This window comes from Camelus dromedarius, chromosome 17 (assembly GCF_036321535.1).
Source record: "Camelus dromedarius isolate mCamDro1 chromosome 17, mCamDro1.pat, whole genome shotgun sequence".
Taxonomy (NCBI): Eukaryota; Metazoa; Chordata; class Mammalia; order Artiodactyla; family Camelidae; genus Camelus; species Camelus dromedarius.
The window spans coordinates 40,546,702-40,561,553 of NC_087452.1; the positions used below are offsets into that span (position 1 = coordinate 40,546,702).

Below are 14,852 nucleotides of genomic sequence, written 5' to 3' on the forward strand. Positions count from 1 at the left end.
AAGTACTATTTTAATAGTATCTCAAAGCATGAGATGCTTAAGTATAAAGCTAAAAAATGTGTGCAAGATCTGTATGCTGAAAACTACAAAACAAAAAGTACCTAATTGAATGGCGAGATATACCATGTACAGTTCTCCCCAGGCTGACTTACAAACTTAACACAATCCCAATTCCATCCTACCAGGATGTATTCTAGAAATTCATACGTTTGACACTAAAATTTCTATGGAAAAGTATTGGAACTAGAATAGCCAAAAATACAATTTCAAAAGTAAAAACAAAAAAGGTAGAGAATTTACGCTAACATTTACTATAAGGCTATAGTAATCAAGTTGGTGAAGGAAATATACATAAGTTAATGAAATAGAATAGAAAGTCCAGAAATAAACTCACACATTATGGTAAACTGATTTTTGACAAATATGCAGAAGTAATTTAGTGGAGAATCTTTTCAACAAATTATGCTGGAACTATTGAATATCCATACGCAAAAAAATTGAACCTCAATCCATATCTCACACCATTTACAAAAAATTAACTCAAAATAGATAATAATGTCAATGTAAAAGTTAAAATTTTAAAGTTCTAAAAGAAAACATGGGCAAAAATCTGTGTGACCTTGGGTTAGGCAAAGAACTCTTACATGCAATACAAGAAAACATGATCTATAAAAGAAAAATACTGATAAATTGGACTTTGCTGAAGTTTAAAACTTTGGTTCTTTACAAAACACTATTAAGAAAATGAGAAAGCAAACCACAAACTGGGGGGAAATATTTGCAAAACATATATTTGATAAAGGACTTGTATCCAGATGTATTTTTTAAACTCTCAAAACATAATAAGAAAATAACCACCCACTTTTTTAAATGGACAAAAGACTGAGCACACACTTCACCAATAAATATTTTTGGTGGATGATCTATAAGCTTATTGAAGGAAACTGGACATCCTTAGTTAACAGAAAAAGCAAAATTAAAACTACATTGAAGTACCGCAATACATGTATTACAATGGATAAAATTTTATAAGCTGACAGTACCAAGCATTGCAAGAATGCAGAGCATCCCACATTGCTAGTGGGAATACAAAATGATACCACCACCTTGGAAAACAATTTAGCAGTTTCCTATACATTTAAACATATGCCTACCGTATGTCCCAGCAATACCAGTTGTAGTTATTTATTCAAGAGAAAAGAAAACTTACACTCACATGAATATTTACAGCAGCTTTATTCATAATCTCCAGAAAACTGGAAACAACCTAAATATTCTTCAACTCATGAATGGAAAATTGTGATAGGTTCATGCATACAATGGAACACTACTCAGCAATAAAAATGAAAGAACTACTGATTCATGCAACATCAGCATAGTTCAATCTCAAGTGCATTATGCTAAATGAAAGAAGCCAGACTCAAAAGGGTGCATACAGTATGATTCCATTTATGTGACATTCTAAATAAGACAGAACTATAGGGACAGAAGACAGAGCAATAGTTGTCAGGGGCTTGGGGACCGACCTCAAAGGAGAAGTGTGAGGGAAATTTGGGGAGGATGATGAAAATACTGTATATTTTGATTGTGGTGGTGGTTGCATGACTGTTGCATAGAACTGTTTGTCGAAAATGTTGAATTCTACTGCTTGCACGTAAATCTGATATATATGTTAAATACATTTGTGTGTTATATAAACATACATGGCACTTTTCAGGTTCATGGTTTTCTCCTTTATCTGAATGCAAGTAACTGAACTACGACTTTCCAAAAGTAAACCGTGCTTAGTGATATAATGACCATAATCCTGCTTTTACCCAAATACTACTGCCCTGCTGTGTGTTTTTCCCCAGTAACATTCAACTGCCTGGAAATAGACATGGTGGAGTTAGATGGTTGGATTCATTCAGGGTTGGAGTGCTTCCCAAGAATGTGAGACAGATATTCAAAGGGTAGGGGAATTGAGGGTATTTTGGGGAGAGATTAAAACGTTGGGCCATAGCCTCTAACTTGGCAAGGGAGGAAAGTGAAGAAAGGAGGAGTCTGAATAGACATTTTTCCAAAGAAGACATACAGATGATCAACAGGCACATGAAAAGATGCTCAACATCACTAATCATCAGGGAAATGCAAACCAAAAGCACAGTGAGATATCACCTCACACCTGTTAGAATGTCTATTATCAAAAAGACAAGAAATAACAAGTGTTGGCCAGGATCTGGAGAAAAGAAAACCCATTGTACACTGTTGGTGGGAATGTAAATTGGTGCAGCCACTATGGAAAACAATATGGAGTTCCCTCAAAAAATTAAAAAGAGAACTGCCATATGATCTGGAAATTCTACTTCTGGGTATTTATCCAAAGAAAATGAAAACACTAACTTGAAAAGACACGTGCACCCTTATGTTCACTGCAGCATCGTTTACAATAACCAAGGTATGGAAATATGGAAATCACCTAAGTGTCCATCAGTGAATAAATGAATAAAGAAACTGTGGTGTGTGTATATATATACACACAATGGAATATTATTTCTTCATACAAAAGAATGAAACCTTGCCATTTGCAACAACCTTGAGGGCATTATGCTAAATGAAACAAGTCAGGCAATGAAAGACAAATACCATATGATCTCTCTTATATCTGGAACCAAAAAATAGAGGGAAAAAAGGAAACAAGCTCATAGATACAGAGAACAGATTGGTGGTTGCCAGAGGTGGGAAATGAGGAATGAGAAAAATGGGTAAACTGGGGTTTTTTTAGTTTAAATACATTGAATAATTTGTAATAATATAATAATAAATAATGATGATAAAAATTTTAAAATCAAACTAAGGAGGGGTGGGGAAGGAACGAGTCTGATGGATGAAGAAGGAAAAATGAGGGGTCAGAGTACCAGAGGCACCTGGTGAAGTTTAAGAACAGTTGCTTTGAGGACACTTGACAAAGCAAACTGGAAGAAAAGCAGGCTGTCGGTGTGGAGTTGGGTGATTCCACTGGCAATTTCGGAGAATATAGTTTGTTTCCCTCATTGGAGAATAAACTCCATGAGAACACATGGTTCCGACCCAGCTCCGTCCAGCAGAGCACAGTGAGCCCTCAGCACTGCCTCCCAGCCTGAATGGTCTTGCCACCGAGGTTAATCCCGGATGAAGGTGCTGGGAGGAGGGACGGCTGAGCTGGCTGAACCTCTCCTTTGGCAGATACACAGATACCCCTTAGAGTCACCATTCCTCCTCTCTCTGGGGCCTAGGAATCAGGGGCCTCATTTATTCAATCAGTTATTGTGGTCCATACTCTGAATTGATAAATTAATCACCTCCGGTCCCGCTAAACAAAGGAAGCAACCAGTACTGCCGCCTGAAGTATTGAACCAACACCATCTATGAGGAAAACAGAAGCCACACTAGGGGTTTCAAATGAGGGGGTTTAACGCAGGGAATTGATTACACAGATTCGGTCGGCCAGAAAGAGGGCCATTGAGATAACCGGTTGTTAGTAAACACAGGGAGCAGCTACTAACCTTGGGGGCGGGGGAGCACAAGGGAAGAGATGGTGTTACCAGAACCTAGGAGCTTTGCCGGGGGACCCCCCACGGCCGGTGCCTGGCCCTCTCTGGGGGCTGCTGCGCGGCGGCGGCTTGGCCTTCTGAGGGGGGCGCTGCTTGGCTGGTGGAGGTCGGACTTCCGGGCGGGGGCGTGGCTGGCGTTCGGACCTCGGAGGGGACCGTGGCTTGGCTGGTGCTTTGACCACCGCAGGGGGTGCAGCCGGCTGGAGCTTGGGCTTCGGAGGGGACGTTGTACGGCGGCTGGTTCTGAGAGGGCCAAAAGAAGCTGGAGGCTGGAGCCATGCTCTCCTCTGCGGCTTAAGGGATGCTGGCAGGAGCCGGAAACTGGAAGGCAGGCCCTGCTCCCCCTCCCACCTTCCGATCTCCCTCCAGTACCTTCCAGTGGCCGAACCTAACAGGGAGCTGACTGTCGGGGGGGTTTTGGGGGGAGCCGTTTGCCGAGCCCCAGACCCAGCATCGCGGAGTAGAACAGGCAGCGGGGACTCGGAGCTGAGAGATGAAGTCCAACGCCCGGCCCAGGCGCCGGGTAGGCCGCGCGGACCACTCACCTGGTCTTCTGGCAGGCACAGCAGATCCAGTCCTCCTCTTTCTTCTGGTAGAAGCAGCCACTTTTACAGATGCTGTATTTGCGGTCCACAATCTCGCGTTTGGAGTTGAGGAAGGTGAAGGGCGGACAGCAGTGTATGCTGAAGTGCTCGGAGAACTTCTGGTTCTTGGAGAGTCTGGGGCCCTCCTTAGCCACTTTCTGACTCATCTCACTGGAAATCAGTGATGGAGGGGAGAGGCGGGGAGACATAAAACAGCACATCAGGTGAGGGAGATTTCTACTCAAGGCACCCACTCTCTGCTGCTCCCGTAGTCCAAAGTAACATTCAGGGCTGTCCTGTGCCCTGAATCTGGAAGATCGACTTCATGTCCAACTCTATGGAAAGGGGCTAAATTAAGGGCTTGTTCATTTTTATTTGTGTATTTTTCATCGTGTTTTCTGAAAATGGACTCTTTTTTCCCTTATGTTTTAGCCACTTATTTAGGGCAGGAAAAATATTACAAGGCCAAGCATTTCCATGGCAGAACAATACTCTAGACGTAGGAATGGCCGTTTCTCTAAAACACCGAGAAAAGTTTGTTATCCAAAAGCATAATCACTATCCATACTATGAAATACTACACCAGAACGAGAAAGAACAGACGGTGGACACACACATCAGTGCGTTTGAATCTCACAAACGTAATGCTGAACAAAAGAAACCAGACAAAGGAATACAAGCTGTATGATTCAGTTTACATGTGGTTCAAAAACAGGCAAAACTAGTCTAGACTATGGTGCTAGAAATTAGGACATAAAAAATAGTTACATTTGGAGAATGTGGGGTCTGACTAAGAAGAGGCAGGGGGGAATCTGCTGGGGGCCAAAGGTGTTCCGGATCTTGATCTGAGAGACGATTACACAGGTGTATACATATTTAAAACTTCAGTGAGCTGTACACATAAGTTTTGTGTATTTTATTGCTTATCTCAGTTAAAAAGAGGGAGTAAGAGGAGGAGGGGGGGAGACCCTAAAAAGAGAATTTTGATTCTTGAAAAAAAATCCAAAAGGGAGGTAAAAAACTTAATTACTACATATTTTGTCAGGGCAGAGGAAGGTATAGCTCAGTGGTAGAGTGCATGCTTAGCATGCATGAGGTCCTGGGTTCAACCCCAGTACCTTGGTTTAAAAAAAAAAATGAATGAATAAATAAATAAACCTAATTACCTCCCCCAGCAAAATAAATAAATACATACATACATACATACATACATACATACATACATACTACAACATCTTTTGTAGGACTATGTCCCACCTAACACTCCCAAACACTAAAGCACATGGGGAACTTAAATGACTACTCTTCAACAAGAGTCTGCAAATGTACATGGGTGGCGCGCATATAGTGGGCACTGAGAATGTCCCTGCTCTCAACAAACTCAAGGTCAAGTTGGACACACAGACGTGCAGCACATAATTACAAGACAACATGACATCAACCAGTAGAAGCTTGTACAAAGTTCAAGGAAAACATAGAAACGGGATGCATTCTTTGAAGACAGAATAGAAAATCTATGAGTTTTCAGGGTGAATACATAAAAAACAACTCTAGGGGGATACTTTGATTTTATTTTTCGGTTTTCTTTTTATTTGAGTACAGTTGATTTACACTGTTGTGTCGTTTTGTTTGTTTTTTGATGTGGTCGTCTTCTGCTACACACAGAAGTGAGGGCTGAGGAGCGAGTTGAGTGTAGTTGTAAAAAGGAAATACATTCTTTTGCCCCTCCGTTTGTACAGTCCAAATTGTGCTTCACATCTGTTATGTATGGTGCGTGTTTTCTTTCCCAATGTTTCACTTGCTTTTATCATGCAAAATATAATTAATTTTCACGTAATTAATTTTCCCAGTTCTTGTTCAGGGTTTCACATTTTGGTTGGGAAAGTCTCCCCTACTTCAGAAGCTCTTAAACATACTCATGGACATCCCATTTTAAAAGCAAATCCTCTCTGGATCTCACTTTCCTGTCTCTTTTCCTCCCTGTAACTCCTCATTTTTATAGGCAATGTTCTTGAGAAGTCATCAGTACTCTTTTTCTCCATATCTGCATCTCTTCCTCCTTGCTGCACCCCGATCTGGCTTCTGTTCCTGTCCTCCCAAAGAAAACTGGTTCTGTAGGCTCCCCAAAAACCACCATGCTGCTCAACACAGCCTTCTTCTTACTTGACCCCTCTCTCCGTGGAAACTCTTCCCTGCCCCGTCCTACCACAGTCTCCTAGGTTCCCTCTTCTGTCCTAGACCTTCCTTCTCAGTTTCTCTTATAGGCTCATCTGCTTTATCCCAAACTTTTCATGTTAGAGTCCTTCAAGGTACAATAAAGACTAAATGATTAACCGAGTTCCCTTCAATCATCCGATTCAGCGTTTATTGTATGCTTAGGTTGTGCCAGCCTTAGTGCTAAGTTACGGTAGTGGACACAAAGTTGAATTACGCTTAGTCCAGTCCTTGAGAAATGTATCTACCAGCTGGGAAGACAGGCAAGGATGCACATAGTGTGCTAATGGCACAAAACCCATCTACTGAGTTCTCCAATTATTCCGTGGTAACTTTCCTTCCTCTCCACCTTCTCCCACCATGTCCAGCAGAGGGCAGCCTCACCACTTGTTACCCATCACGTGCATTCCTGTCAGTTCTCTTCCCTGGAACCCTGACATTCTTCTAGAGCAACCAGCTGAAATCCAACCAGCTTTAAAATTACATTTCCCCCCATCCTTTAGTAAAATGTTTGTAGTCTGGAAAGGCTCTGGCTCCTGTTGCCCCTGGGAGCAGAAATACTGCATTTAGTTGGGGTGCATGGCTAACTGGTTACATATACCCCACTTCAGCTCTTTGTCCCACACCATGCCCTGATTTAGGAATGCTAAGGTCCACATGCTAAGCTTTTGCAATATACCCCCAAGCTGTCCCTTCACACCCCACTAGGCTTACTAGTAAATTAGTTCATAACTATAGGCAAATGACTAATGGCAGAGGAAATAATTCACATTTACTGAGGCCTTATTGTATGGTGATCGCTTTATATACTTTACCTCATTCTTATAATATGGCATTATTATCAACAAACTAAAGATGAGGTAAGCTAAGGAACATGAGCAAGTTCAAAAAGGCAGTAAGAGGCAGACGGGGATTTGAACCCGTGTCCCTGTGACTCCAGTGTCCCGTGCCGTCTGATTGGGCTCAACACTGTCTGCGCTCCCTGTGCTCAGCCTTCCTCTCCAGGGAACAGGGGTCCAGGCAATGGGGCCAGCCTGGACTTTGGGGGACTGGAGATGGGCCCAAAGATGGGCTAAGGCTGCAGAGATGCATGGGTCTGCACCCCAGAGTGAAAAAAGACTGCAAGCTGGGGAAACAGCTCTCTAGAAAGGAAAGGTAGAGGTCGGATCAGGACTGTATGTGGCCAGGACCTCCTGCCAGAGCTCGAAGGCTCCTGGTGAGGGGCTGGAATACAAACTCAGACAGGGTCCTGAAGAGAACGTGACCCACAGGTGCTTCCTCTGTCCCTCCCCCACCAGTCCTTCATAGGCTTTAGAATGTATATTCACTGTTGAGAATTAGAAAACTTGGATGAATGAAGATCATAAAAATGCCTAAATTCTTATCCCATAGTTAACCACTTGTATTGTGGGTTATTGTAAAATATCTGAACATTTTCTTCTTTGAGAATATTTACACGTAAATATACAGTTAATAAAAAGTCAGACCATACCTTACATACTTTTCAACTTAAATACTAGGAAAATCTTTTTTTTTTAAGTTTTATAGATATAGACCTAATGCTTATAGCATTTCGAAATGTGTGATAAATTTATAGTCACAGCCCCCTTTATGGTTTATAACATATATTTGTATCTTCTCTCATTTTTCTTGAGCAATCTTGCCAGAACTTATCTACTTTATTATTCTTTTTAAAAAAACAAGCTCTTGGTTTTCTTGCTCTTCTTTGCTCTTTTTTTTCCCTAGTCCATTAATTTCTGGATGTATTTATTATTTCTTTTTTCAATTTTCTTTAAGTTTATGTTCTTGTTCTTTTTCTCTATTCTTGAATCAAACCCTTCTCACATGTGCATTTTTGACTGTAATTTTTCCATACATCTTCAGCTGCATACCACAGTATTAACATACATTTTTCATTTTCACTTCATTCTAAATATGCATGAGTTCTTCTTTTAGTCATCAATTATTTTAAAAAATCTGTTGTACAATTTCCAAATGCACAGAGTTCTTTTTATTACTCTGACTTCTAATCTGAATACATTCTAGTCAGAGTGTGGTCCGTAAGATAATGACCCTTTGATATTGGTTGAGTTTCATGGTTCATTGCAACATTTTAGAATGTTCCACACGTGCTTTGAAAGATTATGTATTTCCAGAAACAGTTTGGAATTATCTAGTAAAGATAAAAATGTGGACAAACTACAGTCTAGCAATTTATTTTTGGATCGTGGCTCAACTTTGCAGATAAAGCCAGTTGGAGGAGACTGATGAGGATCCTGCCTGATGAGGGTAGAGCTGCTGTTCTAGGCCTGGACCCTTGAACACGGAACACCTTTTACGGGAAAGACAGACAAACTTCCACCTCGTTTAAACCACTATTATTTCAGCTACAAGCAGTCACATATAATTCTGAATTAATATACTCAGTGTTCTCACTTAAAAGAGGGTGTCTTAGTTGATTTGGGTGCTATAACAAAATACCACAAACTGGGAAAATTATGAATAACATTTATTTCTCATGGTCTGGGGGCTGGGGAGTCCAAGACGAAGGTGCTGGCAAATTCTGTGTCTGGTGAGAGCCCACTTCCTGGCTCATAGGTGGCGGAATGAGTAAGGGAACCCTCTGGGGTCTCTTTCATAAGGACACTAATCCCATTCATAAGGTCTCCACCCTCCTAACCCGATCACCTCCCAAAGGCCCCACCTCCGGATACCATCACACTGGGGATTAGATTTCAGTGTATGGATTTGGGAGGATACAGCTTTCAGTCCGTAACAGAAGGAATAACAAATAATAACAATACTTCACTCAGAGGGCCTTTGGTAGAATTAAATAAAGTAGGTAAAGAACCTAGCAAAACTACCTAATACAAATAACTTGCTTCATAAATTCGATTTCCCTTGCACTGACTGAGAATTCACCCAAGTGACCTGTCTAATTCTACTGAATTCTTCAGACACCGTTTCTATATCTCACATGACATTTAATTCAAGCATTAATTAAATACTTAATAATGTAAAGACATCTTTATTTACTTTTGCAGCTACAAGCCAATCATTATAAACACTACATGATGTTTTCACAAACTGTACCACCTAATTGCAGAGCAAATATAATTAGAATATAATTACGGACTGTCTGGTGGGATGAAGAAAAAAAAATAACTGAATCTGAAGCTGTAAAAGATAATCTCTTCCAGGCTTTGTAGATGTCTCCATAGACTCTAAAACTAAAGAGGAAAGGAAAGTGAGGCAGGTGTTTGAAGAAGGAAAAGGAAATGAAGGAGAGGAGCCCAAGGGAGAACAAGGACCTCCCCCCACTATTTACTGAGCACCTACTACCTTCTTGATGCTTTATATTTGTCATTTCTAATTCCCAAAATAACCCTCCAGGTAGTCCCTACTGTTCCCATTTTAGAGATGAGGAAATTTAGACCTGAAGGAGTTAAGTAAATCCTCCAAAATCATAGATGATGATGATGATGATAGAAAACTCACAATGGCCAGCATGACAACTGACGCCCAATATCCACTCTGCCCTTCAATAACAAACCCCGATTTTGATTGGCAGCATGATATGACCAGTTAAATATATACAACGCCCCCTGTGACCACATCCTGGTCAAGGAGATATAGGCAAAAGTCCAGGGGAAGATGACCTTTCTTCAGTAAGAAGGCTTTTATTCAAAATGGGACTCACCCCTACATCAACTATACATCCATTTTTTTAAAAAGATGGGGCAGGGGGGACTCTTGCGGGGGAGGGTGTAGCTCAGTGGTAGGGTATGTGCTGAGCATGCATGAGGTCCTGGGTTTAATCCCCAGTACCTCCATCAAAAGTAAATAAATAAATAAATCCTAATTAACTCCCCCCACCAAAAAGGGACCCTCCTCTCCCCTGATGAGTACATCCAGCCCAAGCCAGCTTTCCTGACCCCCAAGAGGTAAGATTATTTCAAGCCTCTGGACCTTGAGTCATAGGGCTCCTTGCCCCTATTTCCTTCCCACACAAGGGTTATACTGCAACTGCTTCTAACACCTTGGGGCTGACCTGGAGTGGACCCACCCCTACAACCAACACACACAATTTCAAACCTATCTGGACCTTCCCCCCCGCAACCCATACCACATCCCTACCATGATTTTTGAGGTTTTTGTCTGGAGAAAAGTGAGAACATAGATGTCTGCCTCCTTTGCTTTCTCTGTCTCTCTCTCTGTCTCTCTCTCCCAATACGCTGTGCTCCATAGGGTTCAGAATTCTCCCATAAATTCACAAAGTGAGGGAGACTTGAGCAAATGAAGACGTGCTCTTCCTAGGCCTTTTCTTTCCTTTTCCCAACTCTTTCCTGTACATGCCTGTGATTTCTCATTAAAACCCACACTGCCACCCTCCCTGCCTCCAAAGATTAGGAAAAATTGTAAGCAAGGGATGGCAGTAACTGAGAATTGCCATTTTCGTAGACTGGTTTCAAGACGAGATGAAATGTCTAGCATTTAAAATGCTGAATTGACTTCAAGTGCTTAAGATATTTATAAATCTTGAATGAATTTCTGTTAAACCTTGCCTCCAATTCACAACTGAGTATTTATTTTCTGAAAATCGAAGTCCTTGAGAGCAATTAAACCTTTTAACCTTTCACTTTACATAAGGAGACAGAAATAAAATATGTTTTCAGTAGTAACGTAAGAATATGGATGAAGACTAGTAAATGGAATTTTACTCACCGGGAGGGATGGAGGGGTGGGGTTGAGGAGAGTGGTAGGAATTGCCAAACTTAATTTCTGCACATTCCCCAGAAACACAATAATGGTCTTTCAAGAAATTGCCAGAACAGAAAAAAAAAAAATGAAGCATTCATAACTCTATCCATTTCTTAAAACCAGGCTAGCTTATTAAAGGGGAGATGAGTGAGGGAATTCTTGCACTTCATAAAAATATCAGGGAAGCAATAAGACTTTGAATTTTGTTTAATTATTAATATTCTTATAATTGATTACTCATAGGAATATTAGGTAGCCATTCGAAGACCAGCTGACTATCAGGCAGCCATTTTTAAAGGTGCTTATGAATAGGTTGTGCTAACATAAGAAAGTACTTCTGTTAATATCAGGAGAAAGCAGCAGTAAGCTCGATTATTTATTGTATGTCATCAACTCCAGTTAGCCAGCCCCATCCCAGCCGAAGCTGGTTGGGAGTCACTGTGGCACCCACGTCAAGAGGGCTCTCAGCTCCCTCAGGAACCCTCTGAAGTAGCACCCTCAGCAGGAAGCTGGGACAGGAGCCAGGGGGACCCCAGCAGGGGAGAGCTGCACACACAGACCCTGCCTTGAGTAGACGAGACCAGGCTGGCAGAGACCCTCTGAGCTGCCAGTGGGCGTTACTGAGACTGTTTGTGACCTCAGTGGACCCCACGGACAGAGGAGGCCAGGAGACATGAGGCTACATGTATAAAGAATACACTTGGAGATAAATTAGGAGTTTGGGATTAATATATACACATTACTATATATAAAATAGCTAAACAACAAGGATTTACTGTATAGCACAAGAAACTATATTCAATATCTTGTAATAACCTATAATGGAAAAGAATCTGAAAAAGAATATATATATATATATATGTATAACTGAATCACTTTGCTGTACACCTGAAACTAACACAACATTGTAAATCAACTATATGTCAGTAAGACAAAGATTCAAAAAAAAAATATATACCCAGAAAAAGATTGATGGTAAATGCAGCCAGATACAATACTAATACTCAGCCACTCCTTCTGATGTTTGTTGAGTGAATACTAAAAACAACAGTGGTGAACAAGACAAAGAAGTTGCCTGTACTCACAGAGCTTGGGGTAGAGTGAAGTGGCCTTGAACAGAGCATCTCAGGTACAGTCTATGAATACATTCTGAAATGTGACTAGGCTCCTGGGTGTAGGCAGAGAGTAACAGTGAGACAAATTTAGACTGAGAGGCTGAGGCAGGATTCCTAAAGAAGCAATACTTGATTTGAGATCTGAAGATGAGTGGGAGCTATCCATGCCTAAGAGAGGAGAGAGTTCCAGATAGAAGTCCCCGAGACTTGGTGTGCTCAGGAATCCAGAAGGGAGCACGTGGCTGGAGCATCAAGAGGCTGGAGGGTGAGACGTGGGCCTTGAAGGTGAGCCAATGAATAGGAAGACATCGAAAGAGCTTGATCAGAAGAAATAAATCTTCCTATTTTTGCTGTCTGAAGATCACTCAGGCTCCTATCAACATCAATTGGAAGGAGGCAGGAATGAAAGTAAGGAGACCAGTGAGAGAGTGGGAGGGAGTTCAACTACAGCAGTGGCACTGGAGGAGGAACTTGGAGGTAAAATTAGGAGACCTGAGGATGGATTGGATGTGGGGTTTGTTGGAAAGGATATATTAAGGATGACTGCCAGGCTTAGGGCTGGAGCAAATGTCCAACTGAGCAATTCACCAAGGTGAGGAAGGCTGCGGGGAGGGGGTGGGAGGGTGCAGTTTGGGACATTTGTTTATTCAGCATATTAACTGAGCACCTACTGTGTGCTAAACAGGATAAAACAGAGATGCTTGTAGCGCGGATGATGAGCTGTACCGGGAGCACAGGCGTGTGCCTCAAAGTTGCTAAAGATCAGGGTAGAGACTGAGAAGGAGAGGAAGCCCAGCAACGAATGGGACATGCAGGAAGGAAGGACAAACAGGACTTTTCCAAGACAAATTAAGTTAGATGATGAATCATTTTACTAACACAGGAACAGATTTAGGGATGGGGAAGGAAAGAGTCAAAAGTTCAGTCCTAGGCATGTTCAGTTTGAGAAATTTATGAAACCTCTAAGCAGCTGTGAAAGGAAGTGATTGGCCCCACGGGTCAGGAGATCTGGAGAGAGAGAGGGTGAGAAATAAATTTAAGTGTATTTGACAGTCAGATGAAATTTACAGCCAAGGGAACACAGGAGAACACCCAGGGAGAGAGGGAGTCTAAGAGTGGGAAAAGAATAACTGGGGAAAAATTTTTATTCTCAATAGCAACAAGACTCTTTAAATTCCTAGAAATAAAGCAGAAATTAAAACGTGTAAATCCTTGTGGAAAAAAAATTCAATACTCATTCTTGATGAATATTCCTAGCATAGTGGGAAGGGAAGGGAATGTCCTTAACATTATAAGGAGCTAGCTACCAAACTATCCATAGTAACAGCTTACTGCTGGTGAAATCTTAGAAACATTGTCATCCAAATCAGATACCCCAAGAAGGATGCTTTCATGACTGCTATTCACCTGGGCACCAGAAATCCTAACTAGTACAAAATGCAAAGGAAAACAAAAGACCGAGACTCTGCAAACTGTTAGAACTTAAAGAAAAATCCAACGAGACTTCTGGACCCAAGATCAGTATAACACAATCAAAGTCATTTCTAGAGAGCAGGAAGATCCAATCAGAAAATGTAAAACAGAGAAGCTGTTCCCATTGACCACAAAACTATAGAGCACCTACAGGTAGAAGTATATCTCAAAAAAGAAATGCAAGACTTTCACAGAGAAATCTGTAAATCCCTTGGAAGGCGGAAAAAGAAATAGCCAATATACTAAGTATGCTGAATATCTCCTAATAAACCTATCAATTTAATGCAATTCCAATAAATATCAGATTTTCATGTAATTAACAAGATGATTTCATGGTTCTTATGGAAGTATAAAAAAACCAAGACAAACCAAGACAATTTTGCATAAGAATAGGGTTTTGCCCTACCAAGTATCTACACTCATCATAAATTATACTAATTAAAACAGTAGAGTATTGACTTGGAAATAGACCAGTTATTAATGGGACAGAATAGAGAGACTGGAAACAGACCCATATATGTGCAGAAGCATGGTTCATAACAGAGGCGGCATTTTTTTAAAAATGGAAAATGGTGGAACTACTCAAAAGAGACAAAATGAAAGTAGACAAAAGACCCCAACAAGAAAAATAATGGCAAACACGTCATGAGGTGGAAGCCAGCACTATTCAAGGGCTTTATGTATTTAACTCATTTAATCCTTACTTGCTCACAATAGCCCCACTTTGCAAAATGAGTAACCCGCGACACAGAGAAGTCAGAGAACTCACCCGAGGTCACAGCTCGAAAATACGAGCCCCAGGATCCCAGCCAAGGCAGACTAGTCCGTATTCCTAATCCTGACACTAGGCAACTTCTAACACAGCAGACGGGAAGGGAGGGGAAGCAAGTCAAAGACAATGATTTTGTAGAATGAAAGACACCACGAGGTTACAAGTTGAAAGACCCATGCCAGTAGAGAAGAATATATACAAACAAATAAAATTATAAAGTTTTAATAATCAGAATGTTTAAGAAAAAACAGCTATACGGTTTTTTTTAATGGGCAAATAATAGAAAGAGAGAATCTTTAAAAGCCAGTAATCGTATACAAATATGTTTAACGCTGTAGCACTCAAGGCAGGAGAAAATAAC

The 14,852-nt window shown here is 41.1% G+C and overlaps 1 protein-coding gene and 1 long non-coding RNA gene across 6 annotated transcripts in view; one reads left to right on the plus strand and one right to left on the minus strand.

Annotated features, from left to right (window-relative positions):
* LOC135323362 (uncharacterized) overlaps positions 1–14,852 on the plus strand; it is a 172,388-nt gene that overhangs the window by 137,434 nt on the left and 20,102 nt on the right. The window lies entirely within an intron of this gene.
* MOBP (myelin associated oligodendrocyte basic protein) overlaps positions 1–14,852 on the minus strand; it is a 42,639-nt gene that overhangs the window by 16,845 nt on the left and 10,942 nt on the right. For 3 of the 5 annotated variants that reach the window (XR_004142382.2, XR_004142383.2, XR_010384910.1), the window contains exons 3-4: positions 4,118–4,327; positions 3,525–3,815 (exon numbers count right to left, since the gene is read on the minus strand). Coding sequence is in view for 1 of the 5 variants with exons in the window: in XM_064496687.1 (XP_064352757.1) it covers positions 3,560–3,815; positions 4,118–4,323 (462 nt within the window). In the remaining 4 variants the exon portion in view is untranslated. Of the gene's footprint in view, positions 1–3,414; positions 3,816–4,117; positions 4,328–14,852 lie in introns of those variants that run through there. The other 2 variants (XM_064496687.1, XR_004142385.2) reach the window with 2 other exon arrangements.